Here is a 20,925-nt window from a genome sequence, read left to right as displayed (position 1 = left end):
AGTCACAATCATTTTTTACAGTCACTCGACCAAATTTAGGTCACGATTTATGCCATGATGTCATGATCTTTAGACCACATAGCGTGACATCGACATCAAAGCTGATTCTACATCTCCCTGATAGCTATGTTATTATAGCGTTCTCCTCTTGTGAAATAAGTACTGTGAAGTCTTTGTCAATGTCAATATGAAATATTATTGATCGATATAATACTATCATTTAGTTATGTCCCATGGCCGATATATTCAATGAATCGGCGATAGATCATGTCAGCATCATGAAATCAGGTGGGTTTATGCGATACCGTGCCGAGTTATGATATTTCAGTGAGGCGGCACTATAAAAGCGTTCGTCGGTGACCATATCATTCGTTGACAATATATTTACATGAGCAAAGCTAGTGTGATGAAACCTAAAAATGAAACTACATCATATATAAAATCATGCATCATGCTTTTCACAAAATATTTGCATTGGTGAATTGTTAATTAGATATAAAACTCTTTTGCGAAACTGATTTTTAAGAGCTAAAAATAGACATCAATTTTCATGTCTTTCAGTCCAAAAGATCTAACATAAATCAGTGGTCCCATTATTCGTGGACATCTTCATGATATTCTGATGTGTATTTGTTTGTCTGAAGCAGTACCCGATATGCTATGATCGGCATGGCAAGTATAATAGACACTTAAGCGTAGCACAGTTAAGCTTTCTGTTTCAGTGATATATCATTTCGAAGTTCATGCGAACATACATGTAAGGTTGTTATACATCTGACTAAGCGTGTAATGAAACACGCCTGTCTTTGTTGTTTACATATATAGAGGTTGGCCCTAATTGATATCGAACACATAAACAGTATCAGTTACATGTTAAGTCTCACGTGAATAGCAAATTTTCTACTTAATTAAAAAACAACGCCCAAAATGAAAATAACCAAATGTCATTTATACTCGATGATTTAAAAAGATATTGATTTTTAAAATGTTGCATTCTATCAACAGGTGTTTTAGGTAGAATTCTATATATAATGCTTTAATTCAGCTTTTGAGAAAAATATGTTGGGGTAAGAGATACGAAAAGACAGTGTGTCTGACTGAAGAAACCTCGTTCACAGCAGATGCTGATTAGAGATTATAATAAAGAGTTTGTTAAAACACACGTGAATGTAAAGTTCGAATGTGTATCCTATGTATCAATGTTATCAATAGGTTAAACTGCCAGTGATATATTGCTTGTGTGTGTCTTTTATTATTATTATTATTTTCTGCTCTTACAACAGTATAAACTATGGTAAAACTGAGAAAAACAATAGTTTATTCAAAATAAAATATCCTTTTCAATTTAATCATACACATCTATGAAATATGATATTGATTCTTAACAATGTAATTAATTGTGTATGAAACTTAAAAACTCCCTCTCCTCTCTATAATTTCAGAGGTGTAAATATGTATGCAATGCTGACCGGAAACCTGCCTTTTACTGTTGATCCGTTCAATATTAAAACTCTCTACAACAAAATGCTGAGCGGTCAAACGAACCCACTTCCGGAAAACGTGTCGAAGGGTAAGTTACACGTGTCGAAGGATAAGTTACACGTGTCGAAAGATAAGTTACACGTGTCGAAGGATAAGTTACACGTGTCGAAGGATAAGTTACACGTGTCGAAGGATAAGTTACACGTGTCGAAGGATAAGTTTTAAGTGTCGAAGGATAAGTTACACGTGTCGAAGGATAAGTTACACGTGTCGAAGGATACGTTACACGTGTCGAAGGATGAGGTACACGTGTTGAAGGGCAAGTTACACGTGTCGAAGGATGAGGTACACGTGTTGAAGGGCAAGTTACATGTGTTGAAGAGTTAGTTACACGTATTGAAGGATACGTTTCACGTGTCGAGGGATAAGTTACACGTGTCGAAGGATAAGGAATACGTTTCGATAGGTAAGATACACGAGTCGAAGGATAAGTTACAAGTGTCGAAGGATAAGTTACACATGTTGAAGGACAAGTTTCACGTGTTGAAGGAAACGTTACACGTGTCGAAGGTTAATGTACACGTTACGAAGGAACATGTTGCACGTGTTGAAGGGTATAAGTTTCACGTGTTGAAGGGTACGTTTCACGTGTTGAAGGACAAGTTTCACGTGTCGAAGGATAAGTTTAACGTGTTGAAGGGTAATATACATGTGACAGGCATTGTAAAACATGTACTTAATCAAAATTGTGATTAGTGTTAGAATTATATACCGGTATGGAGGCAAGTTTGGGTAATACTAGTATGGTGAAAATGCCTTTACGATAGTCATCTCCAGCCTTCTATTGCTATTGTGAGAAGAGATTAGCGGGGATACTGAAATATAAATCCCGAAACCAGTTAAACATGAATAAATTATTTAACTAAATGAATGATGTTTTTGGGGAGTCATTTATGTCTGTAATTTTGACGTCTAGATGGTTTTCGTTGTTTTTGTGTGATTTTTGAGAGTTAGTCTATTTATTGACGATCTGTATTTTTCCTATCTACTTCCACTATTGTCATATTTAGCCATATGTATGTTAAGCTGGACTTGCCTCTGGTTTTCCTATTCTTATCACTGTGTTGTAATAACCCATGTTACCAACCAGTGATTTAGCATGTACAGGTGTACATGATACAAATAAGTAAGATTAGGCTTCAAGACAATCGAAGCTTAAGATGTGAATTTAGCATGTGTATCTACATATATATCAATCTTGTTTCTAATTGATATTTTTTTCTCCCACGATACCTGGTTTAGCCAATCACGCGAATATTGATCAGACCTGTATCTAATTAATCTACATCTTCACGTTTCTACCCCGCTAACAGGAAGGTGGCAACTGGACACTTATTGTGAACGTGTCTTTGATGCCGTAGACCTTACCTTGTACAAGCTTTGTTGATAATGTAGCTCGTTCGTGACAGACCTTTGTGGCAGACCTTTGTGGGAGACTATGAGGGATGCTAGATGCTTCATCATATTTGAGGAATCGATTATTTTTGATTTTATCTTAGCATGTGTTCGTTTAAACAAGGTTTATATATTTTATTGATGCCTACATAACTTAAAGATGCTGCATCTTTGCCAAAGAGTAACCATGATGGGTTGAAATCAAGAATTGGCCGTTGTGTGGTTTGATAAAATACCAAAAGTTACATACTATACACTATTATTACCCTCCAATCGTTTGAGCTTCTTTTCTTTTTATATTATTTTTATGTTCCAACCCTATTGTGTTCCACCCTATTGTGTTACGCCCCTATTATGTCCCCTCTCCCATTGCGTTCCACCCATATATTGTATCTCACACCTATTCTATTGCGTTCCACCCATACATTGTGTCCCACACCTATTGCGTTCCACCCATATTGTGTTACGCCCCTATTGTGTTACGGCCTTATTGTGTCCCCTCCCCCTGTTGTGTTACGCCCCTATTGTGCCCCACCCCTATTGTGTCCCCTCCCCTATTGTGTTCAAACCCTATTGTGTCCCACCCTATTGTGATTCGCCCCTATTATGTCCCCTCTCCCATTGCGTTTCACCCATATATTGTGTCCCACACCTATTCTATTGCGTTCCATCCATACATTGTGTCCCACACCTATTGCGTTCCACCCATATTGTGTTACGCCCCTATTGTGTTACGCCCTTATTGTGTCCCCTCCCCCTGTTGTGTTACGCCCCTATTGTGCCCCACCCCTATTGTGTCCCCTCCCCTATTGTGTTCAAACCCTATTGTGTTCCACCCTATTGTGATTCGCCCCTATTATGTCCCCTCTCCCATTGCGTTTCACCCATATATTGTGTCCCACGCCTATTCTATTGCGTTCCATCCATACATTGTGTCCCACACCTATTGCGTTCCACCCATATTGTGTTACGCCCCTATTGTGTTACGCCCTTATTGTGTCCCCTCCCCCTGTTGTGTTACGCCCCTATTGTGCCCCACCCCTATTGTGTCCCCTCCCCTATTGTGTTCCAACCCTATTGTGTTCCACCCTATTGTGTTTCGCCCCTATTATGTCCCCTCTCCCATTGCGTTCCACCCATATATTGTATCTCACACCTATTCTATTGCGTTCCATCCATACATTGTGTCCCACACCTATTGCGTTCCACCCATATTGTGTTACGCCCCTATTGTGTAACGCCCTTATTGTGTCCCCTCCCCCTATTGTGTTACGCCCCTATTGTGCCCCACCCCTGTTGTGTCCCCTCCCCTATTGTGTTCCATCCCTATTGTGTCCCCTCCCCCTATTGTGTTCCATCCCTATTGTGTTCCCTCATCCCTATTGTGTCCCACCCCTATTGTATCCCCTCCCCTATTGTGTTCCCTCATCCCTATTGTGTTACGCCCCTAGTGTGCCCCACACCTATTGTGTCCTACACCTATTATGTTCCACCTCTATCTTTTGTATGTAACTTTTAGTCTTAAAAGCATTAATTTTTACGACGCTTTTTGTTATACATTATTTTGAGAAAAGGTATATATGTAGCATCTTTAAAATCCCCCGTTGAACTTATTTTCTACATCCCTGTATTACATGCAGTGTATATTCCAGACACAACCCCGTTTCCTTGCAACGTTACCACATAAGCTACCGACCCATGTTGTTATTGATGTTATGTTTAAATCATAATAATAAGATATGTATCCAACGCTTCCTAGTCGATATATTTACCGTCAACAAAACCACATACTCTCTAAAATAGCTCCTTATCCTGAACCAAATGATGTGAGAATAGTGACGGGGATTGGGTTGGGTGGTTAGCGTGTCGGGTTCCATTGTCATCAATTTGTTCACAAATGGTAATAAAACAGGAAATGAGTAAGTCAAGCATTTTTTTCTTTGAGAGTTTGTTTCGTCCGCGTGTTTGATCATTCAACTACAAAGATGCAAATTCATTACGTACTGATGTAGTATTATTACAACGACAAAACTTATATTAAAAACATTATGTAGCCAATTAGTTATAAGTCATCTACAGTTCTTAGTAAAGCCTGTTTGATTGACTGTATACCATTATTCATAAATATTTAAATATTAACTACTGCCGTCACAGCCAGACAATCACACGCTAATAAATTAACTAAATATAACCACATTAGCATTAGTATGATTGCAATACCGTTTTCAAAAACATTGTCATTGAAATCGATGAACCTGTACTTTAACCTAGCACAGCCTTTCCACATGAGAATTAATTGATTAGATGATATTCTATACTGTGCTTCAATTCCAATATATGGGTGTGAAATATAGTCAATGTTTTTTTTTTTCGTATTTATATATTACATAAATCAATATTGTATATTGTCAAACGTGTAAAATCACATTTCACTGTATGACATATCATTACAGAATGCCGTGAACTGTTAAAACGCTTCCTGACACCGGAGCCTGATAAACGCATTACACTGGAGGACACCATGAGACATTCATGGGTAGCAGAAAGTACGTATATCAGAGGCATCATAATAGGGACCCGAGTTATGATATAATATAACTATAACACTGACCATTACCGACTTATTAGTTAGCGTCTTGTTTTCTATGCCTCGGACATAATTTTTTTAAATGGTAGGAAGAATACGTCCCTGTTAGGACTGATGTGGCAAATGTACACGATCGATTACCGATATATGATAACTTTATGCCAATATTTATATACTCTACTGTTATGTATTTTCACAAAGTGTGGACTTTAACTTTTACTGTAAGTTTACATTTACGCTTATTGAAGAAGCGTACTTTTCACAATCTACGAAAATGATATCTACTCCTTTCTAAATCAATTTAATGGGCTATTTAATGCGGAACTTTCTAACAATGGCATTCATCGGATACCAGACATTTTGATAAAGGAAAATCGACTTTGCTTTTAATAATTGAATATTTAAATACAAAGTTTCGGTCTTTTCTTATAAAAGGTAAAGGTGTTCCGATGGAACGAGCTCCTTGTCCTAACAAACTACGGAACGACGAACTAGATGACAACATCATGAAACACATGACAGAATCACAAGGGTTCCGATTGTCAGAGGTGATCCGGTTTGTTATTGGAAACATCCCTAGTCCGGCATTAGCGATGTATCACATCCTACACCGGAAGTTGGCTCGGTATATGGCAGACATGCGTGTTAAGGGGAAGGTGTCTGCAATGGATTCGCCAATGTTTGGTCACAAAAAAGTATCTCTAGTCTTTCAGGTAAAGGTACAGATAACCCTATGTTATTGTGTGACAAATAATTAAATATGATAAAAACTATATAAAAGGGAAGATATATGTAGTTTGTGTCTAGATCCACGAATGAAATTAATAAAACCATCTTTACAATTATATCATAAACCAGTATTTTAGAGAAGAAGACTAACATCAGCTCTACTCCATACACCGAGTATGGTAAACTGACAGTGCAGAGAAAGAATATCTAGAGATACTTTGTAGTTGTTGATAGGTCTAAGGCGAATCATTTCAATCAATTTTAAAACTGTTATAATAAAACTGTTCTAAATAAGACATTAACCATCTGTTAAATTATCAAATTATAAAAAAAAAAAAAATTGTTTCCAGAAAATAAAAGCTCGTCGTAATTCTGCCAATGGAGAGGACTATCAGGCAACTAACAAGTTTGGTGCTGTCAACTACATGGCCAAGAAAAGGCACACCAAGGCAGACAAAACCGACGACGTGAAAATCACAGATATTGAGAACGACGATAACACAAATGACCAGACGAAAAGCAAGTTTTTTTCTCATCATCTTTGTTTCCAAACATTTTCAACATTGATTTAACAGTTCACGTTAGGTATGCTTTAGAATAAGAACCTTTTATACATTGTGTATCATGCGAATTGCCTTGTGTCGATTTGTTCAAGTCAGTCTGACCATTAATACTACTTAGATAATTCTAGAACTAAACTTATCCATTCTTTCTCTGCGTTCATTATATCATCATTTATAAAGTTTAAGGAAACAACACTCGACTCAAGTTTCTTCTTCTCTGATTTGTTATCAAATAAAGAATAACAGAGACTTTCACTACGTAAAACATATAGACAAACTATCTTTACCAGCTTCACGTGTAAAACATATAGACAAACTATCTTTACCAGCTTCACGTGTAAAACAAAGGAGGTCGGTAAATATGACTTTACATCAAATCAACAATGACGTTGAAATGTAACTCATTCGTATGTACAAACTGTCCCAGTGCGGCCGTATGTTGCGATCCACAATAAATGGGGAGATTCTATTACAGTAACGGACATGGTCAAACTCCTTTGGGGACGATTGCCTTAACAATAACAGTATCGATTTGGAGGTAAATCTGTTAACTTACTGTAAGCTTTACGAAGTAGATAGTCATTTCTGTTTTATGTCAGAATTCTATAAATAAAATAATATATACCATCGATTGAAAGCCATCGGCATTATAGTTATCTGTGGTTAGGAAATCAACATATACTAACACGAATGTGCACGCGTGGTAAAGCTGGCAATTCTTGTTTTATATCTAATATCAAACTACACGAATTCATTACAAACGATATATCTGGAGGTCAGGATGTAGGGATAGGAACAGTTGCAGGAACCATGCTAAGCCTAATAATAAAGCAGTGTTTATATGTGACTTTAGTAGGTGATGCGGCGTGTATGATAGTAATGACCGCTGTACCCCAGGCGTCAAGATAGTAATAAATCCCCTTCAATCAAGGGCCACGCAGTGTTTACTCTCTTGCCCTAGAGGAGACTGTAAATACACTGTCATGCAGTTGAACTTGGCGTGCAAACACCTGATTATCCATCATAAATGAGAGGATTACACGAACAATCTACCTCCGCGTTATCAGGACGTGGTGGTGCTTTTCTCCCTTAATGTGGTTTAAGCTGGACGAGCCTTCGTAAAGACACGTATATCCGACTCCAATATAACAATGTCAAATGAACGGGGACTGATTTCATCTACTCGTCGAGAATAGTTTATTGAAGACACGCGTCAACCAATTAAGGATCTACACAAACAATAAGCATGCAATACAGCTTTAAATGTAATATAATGTAAGAGCGAGTTCATGTTATATAATCGCCTCAAGCGAGTGTCGTTACGCATTGGGTGTTCATCGCGTCATTGCCTTTTTCTAAGAACATAAACCAACGAACCTGTTTCGGTAAATACCATATCTTGATAGCTTCGATCTTTTCATTTATCCATGAATCTACCCTCGTACTATAACTTGACGAGATCGCTTTTTTCGACAACCCAGTCCTACCTCTTCTTGCTCAAAAACTTTCGCTTATCATTTATATTGTTCCTAGTCTTGAAAATGAAATCACACAAGCCTTGTTCTATCCACAATTATCTCGGTAATTCAATAGTGTTAATGAAACTAGTACGAACTAAATGAACAATCAAGTTAATCTGGACCACTGGGTTCGGCTGATTGAATTATTAGGCCACAGAAGTAAACGAGCGTAGTCCTACATAGATAGCCTGAATTACTCATGATAACACGGGCTAGTGAAAATACTATTAAGTTATGTGCCTGAGACCTATTTACATGTGTGATTAAAATAGGTTAAGTATTTCCGAAAACTTCCTTCGGTACCAAAATAAGGCTAGTTATGTCAAACTACATACCATAAAAGTGCTAGTTAAGTCAAACTACATACCATAAAAATGCTGGTTAAGTCAAACTGCATACTAAGAAAAGGCTAGTTAAGTCAAATTACATGTACATACTAAAATAAGACTAGTTAAGTCAAAATACATACCCATATTAGGCTAATTAAGTTAAACTACATACTGAAATAAGGCTCAGTAAGTCAAACTACAAACTGAAATAAGGATAATTAGGTCAAGTTACATACTTAGATAAGGCTAGTTAAGTCAAACTTCATACTGAGATAGGCTAGTTAAGTCAAAATACATACTAAAATAAGGCTAGTTAAGTCAAAATACATACTCAAATTAGGATTATTAAGTTAAACTACATACAAATAACTAAGGCTAAGTAAGACAAGCTACATACTTAAATAAGGCTAGTTAAGTCAAACTTCATACTGCGATAAGGCTAGTTAAGTCAAAATACATACTCAAATTAGGATTATTAAGTCAAACTACATCCTTCAATCAGGCTAATTAAGTCAAGATACATACTTAAATAAGGCTAGTTAAGTAAATCTTCATACTGAGATAGGCTAGTTAAGTCAAAATACATACTCAAATTAGGATTATTAAGTCAAACTACATACTTCAATCAGGCTAATTAAGTCAAGCTACATACTTAAATAAGGCTAGTTAAGTAAATCTTCATACTGAGATAGGCTAGTTAAGTCATACTACATATTAAGTCAAACTACATACTAAAATAAGGCTAGTTAAGTCAAATTACATACTCAAATCAGGCTAGTTAAGTCAAATTATAAACTAAAACAAGGTTAAGTAAGTAAAACTACATACTAGATAAGGCGTAGTAAACCAAACTACACGTACTATAATAAAGCTAGGTAGTTTAAATAACATCACTTTGTACTACTGCTAACTTGTCATTGTGGAACTTGGCCAGATATACCAAGTCAATTCTACGAAGTCTGGTCTTGATAACTATTGACAACATCGGTTAATACCTGGTTACACTATATTGATAGTGAACACTCGATGCAGGTTGAATAAACTACTGACTAAATTTCTCGGGCAGCGTCTAGCGCTGTCAGGGACAGTCATAGGGTGTAATTGGTAACCAGAATCATCTGGAAGTTACCGTCGTACAGATTGAAATTCAGCAAATTGTAATTTAAAATGGATTTCAAAGATGAAGCGGTAGCCTGCTTTTTCAAAGTTTTCATTTTTCGAAGCATAAAACGCAATTTTAAATATGACGTAATAATTCTGACGTTGGCGTGTCCGAGAGCATAAATCAGCCTCCGTGCGCAAGTGCAAGGGACAAATAGTTTCATGTCTGTGAATATTGCGAATGGCCAAAATATTTTAAGTAATGAATTTAAAAGTGATCACTTGTATGAGTACCTACATGTCCAATGCATGTTTTGGGCAAATTAGTAGTTCATGTCCGACGTCCTCAAAGCATATTGTTATTAACCGGTCGATCATCTGTAAGACTGCCAAAACAAACCAACGATAATCGTTTTAAAAACACCATTGAAATAACTATTATATTTTCTCTCTCTTTACATTTTTTCTGTTTCTCATCAAATTGTTTTGAAATTATGTTTCTGTGTTGTAGCGCTGGACAGAGAAGTATCTGACGTAACGAAAGCTGATCAGCTGAAACAATCGTTGTGTAAATCACCTCTACCTATACGACGAGAGACAACGTATCTACCCATTGTGCCCGGGAAAGTGATTGTACGAGGTGCGGGTGCTTCCCGCGACCTGTCTCCTTCCCCAGAGTTCCATATCGAGGATATAGGCAGTGACAATGGTGGTACCACGGAGGGCATAGACTCACATAGCACAGTAAATAAACGCTCCAACTACCGACCTCATATGATGCCTCCAAGACGACATCTCGGCCGGGTTAAACAGTACCTTTGGGAGGATCCTCTGCCGTCTGCTGATAGGGGAAATGCAGAGACGGCTGATGTGTTAGTACGGCGGCTCATTAAACGGTGCAATACAGACCTTACGGTGAATATGAAAGGCAATAAACCTCGCTTCCAGAGGGCGCAAAATCATCCTGATAACGTCACTCATCAAATGTGCAATGGACAAAACAACGTCTATATTAGACGGACTGAAGTTAAAATAGTAAATAACAAGAAACTAATTCACCTTGATTACTCGCCGTGTGGTGGTAATAAAGATACCAAGCAAGTGCTGACAACAGCTCATGGTGCTAACCACAGAGGTCTGGACGTTCCTAAGCCCAGAACGTCAGCACGCGCGGTTAACTACCAGCATCCTCACAACCATCATAGGTCAGGGCAAGCACTTCCACTTTATAATCGGAGTAAATCGCCCCATGCAGCCTCAATTGAGAGAATCACTGCTCTTTCCTCTAGTCCTAAACCTGCAAGCTCGAAGGGAACGTTGAATTCTGAACTTTCGTCACTCCTCAACAGAGAGAACACAGCCCCTTCGTTAGCTCTGCCCAACATTATGTCTCCTACCGAGTGCAAGTAGAAGGCCTACTCAAATAAACTCATGGCCGGGTGCAATATGACCACAAGATAACGTGTAAATGATTCAATTGGATACCAAATCATGGTCCGTTTGTACCTATATCTTTCGTACATGGGTTTGTAGAAATATCGATTATCATATCAAAGTATTGGTGAATTATTATGGAAACAATTTTAAAGATAATTGTTCTGACAATTGCAAATGTATCGGCTGGAACGAAATTACCCCTGTACTCTCTGTCGAGTACCAGGGTGTTTTATTGATGGAACATTTAATATATTCTTAAACACTTATCTTGCTTTTAAATATTTAAACCTATACCTCGATGAGGCTTATTGAACTCGTGAGGTTTATATGTCCCTACATCATTAACAACGATAGTCAAAGACTAATTTCTTTCATACAAGTATATAATATGATATCACCACCTCTGCTCCATGTCAGACGAAATGGGCTTTGTGGCGGGAATATGTCAGACGGTCATTCACGGGCAGTCAATATCATATTGTCCTGTTTATGCGACGTCAATATATTTTTCCTGGTGTCGTTTTTTTCCGGTCTTTTCAATAGAATTAAGCTAAATGTAATATATCTATATAAATGACAATTAAAACTAAATCCCAGCCACACGTTATCGCCATGCAATGCAAATAGCACGTGTTTATTTTCTTGGTTCACTCGTGTTTTCTGCATCGTCATGCACGTGTGACTTTGTATAGGGCCTAGTCAAAAGACCGACAATCAATATGATACGATGTTATACAATACTACCAGTTGTATGTGTACTGTACCGTCACCATGATGATTATAACAATACTCATCAGGGGCCGAGACAGTATGTGTACTGTACCGTCACCATGGTGATTATAACAATACTCATCAGGGGCCGAGACGGTGTGTTTACTGTACCGTCACCATGGTGATTATAACAATACTCATTAGGGGCCGAGACAGTGTATAGCAATGTTCATCAAGGATCGAGACGGTATGTGTACTGTACGGTCACCGTGATGATTATAGCAATGTTCATCAGGGACCGAGACAGTATGTGTACTGTACCGTCACCATGGTGATTATAACAATACTCATCAGGGACCGAGACGGTATGTGTACTGTACCGTCACCATGGTGATTATAACAATACTCATCAGGGACCGAGACGGTATGTGTACTGTACCGTCACCATGGTGATTATAACAATACTCATCAGGGACCGAGACGGTATGTGTACTGTACGGTCACCGTGATGATTATAACTATAACCATTAGGGACCGAGACGGTATGTGTACTGTACCGTCACCATGGTGATTATAACAATACTCATCAGGGACCGAGACGGTATGTGTACTGTACCGTCACCATGGTGATTATAACTATAATCATCAGGGACCGAGACGGTATGTGTACTGTACCGTCACCATGGTGATTATAACTATAATCATCAGGGACCGAGACGGTATGTTCTGTACCGTCACCATGGTGATTATAACAGTCACACAAAGTACATTATGGTTCACAAAGAATCATGTGTACTACTTACTTGCCAGTGCAATTTTATATTACAGGTACGATTTTGGAAACGATGAAATATTAGTTAGCTTGACTCATGATGAGAAATTATCATGTTTTGTTTGTATTACATATTGTTAATATGATATTGTGATGAATTTCAGTAAAAAGTGATCTATTAAAAAGTAGGTAAGTTCCATCTCTCTTTATTTCTTTTTTCTTTTAGAAAAACAAAATAAAATACTGACAAAATAACGAACCCATCATTTAAATCATTATGAACAAAAAGTGTTGATTTCAACAGCCACCCTTAAAAAATACGGTGAGAATAAGACTTCTGTTAAATGGACAACACCCGCCATACAGATCTAGGTGCGGTTTAACACCTCTCTCAAAATTAGAGCTAGGCTGGAGACAACGGGACCATCAGGCATATCAACACCCGCCGAACACGTCCGTCTGACTTCTTATCGAACAATGAAGTAAATATTTCCGAAAGAGATCATAATGTCGACGACAAGCTTCCCCTTGACCTTCATCAACCTGCATTTTAGTCAGAAGTCGACATTCTGTCACTGAAATCGTGAGAGTGGGGACATGTCCTTGAATATCTAATCAACTACAACATTTGAACACCACAGGTAGAGGAGGCAGGGATGTTACTCTCTAGAAACAGAAAATTAACCATTAGAAAATTGAAATCATCACACTTACCAATTAAACAGCTTAATTGGATGATTTCCCTGTCGGTTACGATCGAGGTATGCGGCTGATGTTGATGTCGAAGGGTCTAGTGTCATTTATTCTAAGTTATAATACAAAGTTAATAAAGAAGTACAGACTGGTTGAATATCCCATAACAATTGATATAAAACTTACAGCTGTTTCATTCTTCTTCGACTTGACAGTGATTGCAGTGTGGAAATACAGAAGGGAAATTATGGCAACAATATAAGCCGTACCAAATATTACAGTATAAGTTGAGGTACACTTCCACCTAAAGCGATCAGTTAGGTCAGTTATATTCTAAACTAGTGTCACTGGTGTACAGAAAAATACATGTGGCATACTTATAATCTTATATTTACATTTGTCTGGCATTGTCACTATATAATCTGTTTGAGAGCTCTGGCATTGATGTACGTTTAAATGCCATCCATCACGCGCTACACGTATCAGCGTATTAATACAACACAAACCGGAACTACAATATCCAGGATAATGAAGTTTAACGACTTATTGTTTTGTCTACATTATTTGTTATAAAAAAAATATGCCATTTGTGCAATACGTTGATAATAAAATGATTAACAAAATTGAGGGTTTTTTTTTTTGGTTTTTTTTATTTTCCTTGTACTATTTTGTTTGCCAAAAAGCACGCGACCATGTTCCGGCTGTTCCAACGACTGACAAAAAATCTGCTGACTGTCGGTAAGGCGGGAATTATGAATTTTAAATATGAATTATAGCATTAAAAAAAAGTAAAAGGAATGTAAATATAAGCGTTGAACTGTTTTTGCATGGTATTTATTATCTATTTGAATGCCAGAACTTTACAAGCTAACGCACATTATGTTGTTTTCTTGCAAAGCTCTGGCATTCAAATAGACCATAAATACCATACAAAAACAGTTCAATGCTTAAATAATCCACCAGCAGGTTAACGACAAACCTCGGGAACTTATACTCCACCAGAAGGGTAACGACAAACCTCGGGAACTTATACTCCAACATCAGGGTAACGACAAACCTCGGGAACTTATACTCCACCATCAGGGTAACGACAAACTTCGGGAACTTATACTCCACCATCATGGTAACGACAAACCTCGGGAACTTATACTCAACCAGCAGGGTAACGACAAACCTCGGGAACTTATACTCAACCAGCAGGGTAACGACAAACCTCGGGAACTTATACTCCAACATCAGAGTAACGACAAACCTCGGGAACTTATACTCCACCATCAGGGTAACGACAAACCTCGGGAACTTATACTCCACCAGCAGGGTAACGACAAACCTCGGGAACTTATACTCCACCATCAGGGTAACGACAAACCTCGGGAACTTATACTCCACCATCATGGTAACGACGAACCTCGGGAACTTATACTCCACCATCAGGGTAACGACAAACCTCGGGAACTTAAACTCCAACATCAGGGTAACGACAAACCTCGGGAACTTATACTCCACCAGGAGGGTAACGACAAACCTCGGGAACTTATACTCCACCATCAGGGTAACGACAAACTTAGGGAACTTATACTCCACCATCAGGGTAACGACAAACCTCGGGAACTTATACTCCAACATCAGGGTAACGACAAACCTCGGGAACTTATACTCCACCAGGAGGGTAACGACAAACCTCGGGAACCTATACTCCACCATCAGGGTAACGACAAACCTCGGGAACGTATACTCCAACATCAGGGTAACGACAAACCTCGGGAACTTATACTCAACCATCAGGGTAACGACAAACCTCGGGAACTTATACTCCAACATCAGGGTAACGACAATCCTTGGGAACTTATACTCCAACATCAGGGTAACGACAATCCTCGGGAACTTATACTCCAACATCAGAGTAACGACAAACCTCGGGAACTTATACTCCAACATCAGGGTAACGACAAACCTCGGGAACTTATACTCCAACATCAGGGTAACGACAAACCTCGGGAACTTATACTCCAACATCAGGGTAACGATAAACCTCGGGAACTTATACTCCACCATCAGGGTAACGACAAACCTCGGAAACTTATACCGTACATCAGAGTAACGACAAACCTCGGGAACTTATACTCAACCATCATGGTAACGACAAACCTTGGGAACTTATACTCAACCATCAGGGTAACGACAATCCTCGGGAACTTATACTCAACCAGCAGTGGGACTTATACTCCACCATCAGGGTAACGACAAACCTCGGGAACTTATACTCCACCATCAGGGTAACGACAAACCTCGGGAACGTGTACTCCACCATCAGGGTAACGTCAAACCTCGGGAACTTATACTCAACCATCAGGGTAACGACAAACCTCGGGAACTTATACTCCACCATCATGATAACGACAAACCTCGGGAACTTATACTCCACCATCAGGGTAACGTCAAACCTCGGGAACTTATACTCCACCATCAGGGTAACGACAAACCTCGGGAACTTATACTCCACCATCAGGGTAACGACAAACCTCGGGAACTTATACTCCACCATCAGGGTAACGACAAACCTCGGGAACTTATACTCCAACATCAGGGTAACGACAAGCCTCGGGAACTTATACTCAACCATCAGGGTAACGACAAACCTCGGGAACTTATACTCAACCATCAGGGTAACGACAAACCTCGGGAACTTATACTCAACCATCATGGTAACGACAAACCTCGGGAACTTATACTCAACCATCAGAGTAACGACAAACCTCGGGAACTTATACTCCAACATCAGGGTAACGACAAACCTCGGGAACTTATACTCCAACATCAGGGTAACGACAAACCTCGGGAACTTATACTCAACCATCAGGGTAACGACAAACCTCGGGAACTTATACTCAACCATCAGGGTAACGACAAACCTCGGGAACTTATACTCAACCATCATGGTAACGACAAACCTCGGGAACTTATACTCAACCATCAGAGTAACGACAAACCTCGGGAACTTATACTCCAACATCAGGGTAACGACAAACCTCGGGAACTTATACTCCAACATCAGAGTAACGACAAACTTCGGGAACTTATACTCCAACATCAGGGTAACGACAAACCTCGGGAACTTATACTCCACCATCAGGGTAACGACAAACCTCGGGACCTATCTCACCTCACCAGGAGGTAACGACAAACCTCCGGGAACTTATACTCCACCATAAGGGTAAACGACAACCTCGGAAACTTATCCTCCACCATCAGGGTAACGACAAACCTCGGGAACTTATACTCAAACATCAGGGGTAACCGACAAACCTCGGGAAACTTATACTCCACCATCAGGACGTACCTCGGGACTTCCCATTACTACATCTCGGGACTTATACTCCACCATCAGGGTAACGACAAACTTCGGGAACTTATACTCAACCATCAGGGTAACGACAAACCTCGGGAACTTATACTCCACCAGGAGGGTAACGACAAACCTCGGGAACCTAAAATCCGTCAATGAAGCTGAATATTACAAAGCGGGTGTCGTCAATGAACTCTATATATAACGGTTCTGTTAACATATCGGTATTTTGTAACAAAACAAGTGCTTATGTTTGAAATAATTTGAAATAGTTAAAAAAAAAAAAAGAAGCATTGTGCTGTATTGATGATACCATAGCTTAATTAACTGGATCAAATCAACTACATCATCAAGATATCTTTAAGCTAAGTGAACGCTTTCATTACCAGTAACTCCGGATCCACAGCACGCCAGCTTCGCTATGTTTACGATTATAAGAAACAATTAGGCGCTTAACCGGGCTGGCTTAAATAATTAATCAACTGCATGAATTCTGATATTTCCTAAGGGAGATAATCACGGTAATACATCAAAAGGCCGTTGATGTTCAATCCATGTGTTACCACTTGGACTTGCTACAGGTGTGTTAACCGTGTGTGTATCAGCGCCGGTGTAACGTTGAAAATAGACCCTCGTTGAAAATTGACCCGGGGTCAGTTTTCAACGTTGAATATTGACCCTGAATACCGTTGCAAATCGAACCATCAGTGCATTTTTCACTCCGATCCGTGGAATTTGGACCCCGTTGAAACCTGACCCCTATTACAAATGGTTTGCCATTTCGTAACTAAAACCCGACCTGTCGACTCCATGATTATGGCCGAATTTACTAAATGTCAAGGGCATTAGGTCAAAGTCCAAGGTCAAGCGATGAGTTATTTGCTTACCTGGTCCGAAGGACCAACGTGAGCTTATGCCATACCGTGGCGTCCATCGTCAGTCGTTTCTCAGTCAGCAATCGACTTCTTCTTCATAACCGCTCAACGGAATTTGGTCAAATTTGGTCAGAAGCATCCTTATTGGGTGTGGACTCAAAATTGTACAAATGGTGGAGCTGACACCTCAGGGGCCTGGGGGCGGGACCAAAAGGAGTCAATCTAGGCTATATTAATGTAAACGACTTCATCTCTGAAACCGAGAAACGGATATCACTCATATTTGCCTGGTGGCATCACTATGGGAAGGGGATTCAAAATTGTACAAATGGCTTCTTCTGTAGAATTAAACAATGGATATCACACATATTTGTCTAGGAGTTCCATGATGGGGTGAGGATTCAAAAGTGTACATATGGTGGGGCTAACCCCCCAAAACCTGAGGGGTGGGGCTAAAAGAGGTCAATTTGGCTGAAATTATATAAAAGACTTCTTCTCTGAAACTAAGCTTGATATCACACATATTTGACTGGTAGCAACCATATGGGGTACGAATTCAAAACTGTAGAAATGGTGGGGCTGGCCCCCTGGGGGCCTGAGGGGCGGGGCAAAAAGGGGCCAAATTGATATAAAGGACTTCTTCTCTGGAACTAAGCAATGGATATCGCTCATATTTGTCTGGTAGCATTGTTATGGGTTGGCGATTCAAAATTGAAGAAATGGTGGGACTGACCCCCTGAGGGCCTGAGGGGCAGGGCCAAAAGGGGTCTATTTGGCTAAATTGCTATAACAAATAATCGTCTGGATGTAAGTGATATCATATTTGACTGGTAGCATCCCTAGGGGTGGGGATTCAAAAAACTGTATATGGTCTAGCTGACCCCGAGGGGTCTGAGGGATAGGGGTCAATTTGGCTAAAGATATATAAACGACTTCTCTGAAAGTTATGTACAGTAGGGATTAAAATAATTTACAAATGGGACTGACCCTCTGGGGGCCTAAGGGGCGGGACCAAAATGGGTCCATATAGCAATATGTATATTAATGACTTCTTCTCTAGAACTAAGCAATGTATGACATTGATATTTCAGTGGTAACATCCCCAGGAAGCTGGGATTTCAAATTTTTACAAATAATGGGGCTGACAACCCCCACCCCCACCCCCTAGGGTCAGGGGTCTTTCCCCTGAAGACGTATTTCTTTTGTTTTATCTTTGAAACCATTCTGATCCTTACCCCATAACCATATATAGCTTTGCTGGGCATCAAGAGCTGAACACAATCCTGATGTAAGAATAGGCCCGGTGTCCCTAAGGGACATAGTTTATTTAAATACAATCATGTTGAAACTTGACTTTGTTTCTGGATTCGTTCCACCTGGGTTGCGAGTTCGAAACCTACTGTACGTGGGGCAGTTACCAGGTACTGACCGTAGGCCGGTGGTTTTTCTCCTGGTACTCCGGCTTTCCTCCACCTCCAAAACCTGGCACGTCCTTATATGACCCTGGCTGGTATAGGACGTTAAACAAAACAAACGAAACCAATGGGTTATATCTTTGAAGCAGTTGAGATCCCCACAACATAATCATACATCAACAAATAAAGCTTTTAGCAAATGGAACATGAAAATTCTTTTGATGTTTGCTCAAATGAATCAAGTGATCGATACAGGCCCTCTAGGCCTCTTGTTCATTTATCGATTTCACTTACGTGGAGCATCGTCAAGATGTTTTCACTAGCCAACGAGGGAACGTTAGAATGTCGTGTAGATCGACATACGACATTCAACATTCAAATGTAATCAATTGCCAACGAGGAGACTTTTGAATGTCATGCAGCTCGACATACGACATTCAACATTCAGACTTTGAATGTTGTGTAGCACGACGTACCGTATACATGTATGTAAAACTGAAGGATGGAACATAATTATCATGGTTTGGGACATGGACAAAAATAATCTGCATAATCCAATAATCTGATGTGACATTGAGAATTTTGCAGAGAAAGTTGTCGTAAAATAGAAAAACTTTTAGTACTCGTAAAATACCTGTAAAGTCACAAAATATCCATTTAGTTTAAACATATTTTATTGTATCATAAATATAAAAAGGGATCGGGAACAAGTTTTCCAACTTATATAAAGCCCTTTCCCAAAAACAGTATACAACATAAATATTTACACAAGATGACATTAGAATTTACATAAAGTGATTTTATTTTTGAAAATGTGAGTTTAAGAAGAGTAGAGATAGGGTGATAATTAGAGGGAAACGGAGGAAGAGAATTTAGAAGTCTCCTTCATTTACAATTTAATTTACAATTTTTGAAGAATAATAAGAACATATTTAACAAGAAAGTTTTAAAGTACGTATTGTTTTTAGACAGAGTGAGTGATCTTTCTCGACTCAGCTGACGCTCAGCCCCCCCCCCCCCCCCCCCCCCCCCCCCCTTAAATTGTATGAATCTATCGTGAAAATACACTAGAATGCAGGATTTTGCATTTACCTCCTAAAATTCTGACCACGAACCCCCCTAACTGAAATCCTGTATCCGACCTTGCTTACAGGGAAGAGAGAGGGTTGATCAAACGGCTCATTCCCCGAACACCAACTCTGGTAAAGACAAAGGAAGGTGTTATTGTAGGAAGTTCTTTGATGTTAAGTTATAGCAGAGACTTGTATATCACAATACAAGTCTCTGGTTATAGTCTGTTTCAATACGGAATAATAACACAGGTAAAAAATAGGGTCAACTCAGGTATATGAGTCAGGTATAGTTTTCACTGTCATATTTCTCATACATTTAGACAAAGTAGTATACACTGCATAAAAGTTCGTTCAATACATAACCATACTGTAGTACTCAATATGATAACATGTAAGTTTTAGAACATATCATTTCCATATTTCTACAATATACATATTTTACAAATTGATGTTTGAAATTCACATATTATTTTTAAAATGCCTTTCTAGTAATTGGATGAACCAGAGACATATATACAGATTTGATAATACTCTAATACTGCATACTGATAATAATCCTTTCATTTCATGAATATATGGGAATAATCCTTTCATTTTATGAATAGATGGGTTACATGTATAATAATTAGGTGTATATACTTTTTACGAATTTGACTTACATATACATGTATATCTGGGCATAAAAATAAATAATGATACTCGCATCCAACTCCAGTAAAACATAGCAGACAAATTTTATTTTCCCGTGACGCGATATGTTTGCAAAAGGTAACGTACGATTAATAAAACCGATAAGCATATTTCTTGCAAAATTACAAATAATTCTAAAAAAAACCC

At 38.9% G+C, this 20,925-nt stretch overlaps 1 protein-coding gene across 2 annotated transcripts in view; it reads left to right on the top strand.

Moving 5' to 3' along the window:
- LOC117327858 (hormonally up-regulated neu tumor-associated kinase homolog A-like) overlaps positions 1-12,883 on the top strand; it is a 38,899-nt gene extending 26,016 nt beyond the window's left edge. For both annotated transcript variants that reach the window (XM_033885065.1, XM_033885064.1), the window contains exons 6-10: positions 1,443-1,570; positions 5,391-5,483; positions 5,960-6,237; positions 6,604-6,772; positions 10,278-12,883. In XM_033885065.1, coding sequence (XP_033740956.1) covers positions 1,443-1,570; positions 5,391-5,483; positions 5,960-6,237; positions 6,604-6,772; positions 10,278-11,176 — 1,567 coding nt within the window. In that variant the 3' untranslated portion in view covers positions 11,177-12,883. The remainder of the gene's footprint in view (positions 1-1,442; positions 1,571-5,390; positions 5,484-5,959; positions 6,238-6,603; positions 6,773-10,277) is intronic.
- Positions 12,884-20,925: the final 8,042 nt, after the last annotated feature.

Source organism: Pecten maximus, chromosome 5 (assembly GCF_902652985.1).
Source record: "Pecten maximus chromosome 5, xPecMax1.1, whole genome shotgun sequence".
NCBI lineage: Eukaryota > Metazoa > Mollusca > Bivalvia > Pectinida > Pectinidae > Pecten > Pecten maximus.
The sequence above is the reverse complement of the archived record's forward strand: the minus strand, read 5'-3'. Positions and strand labels throughout refer to the sequence as shown.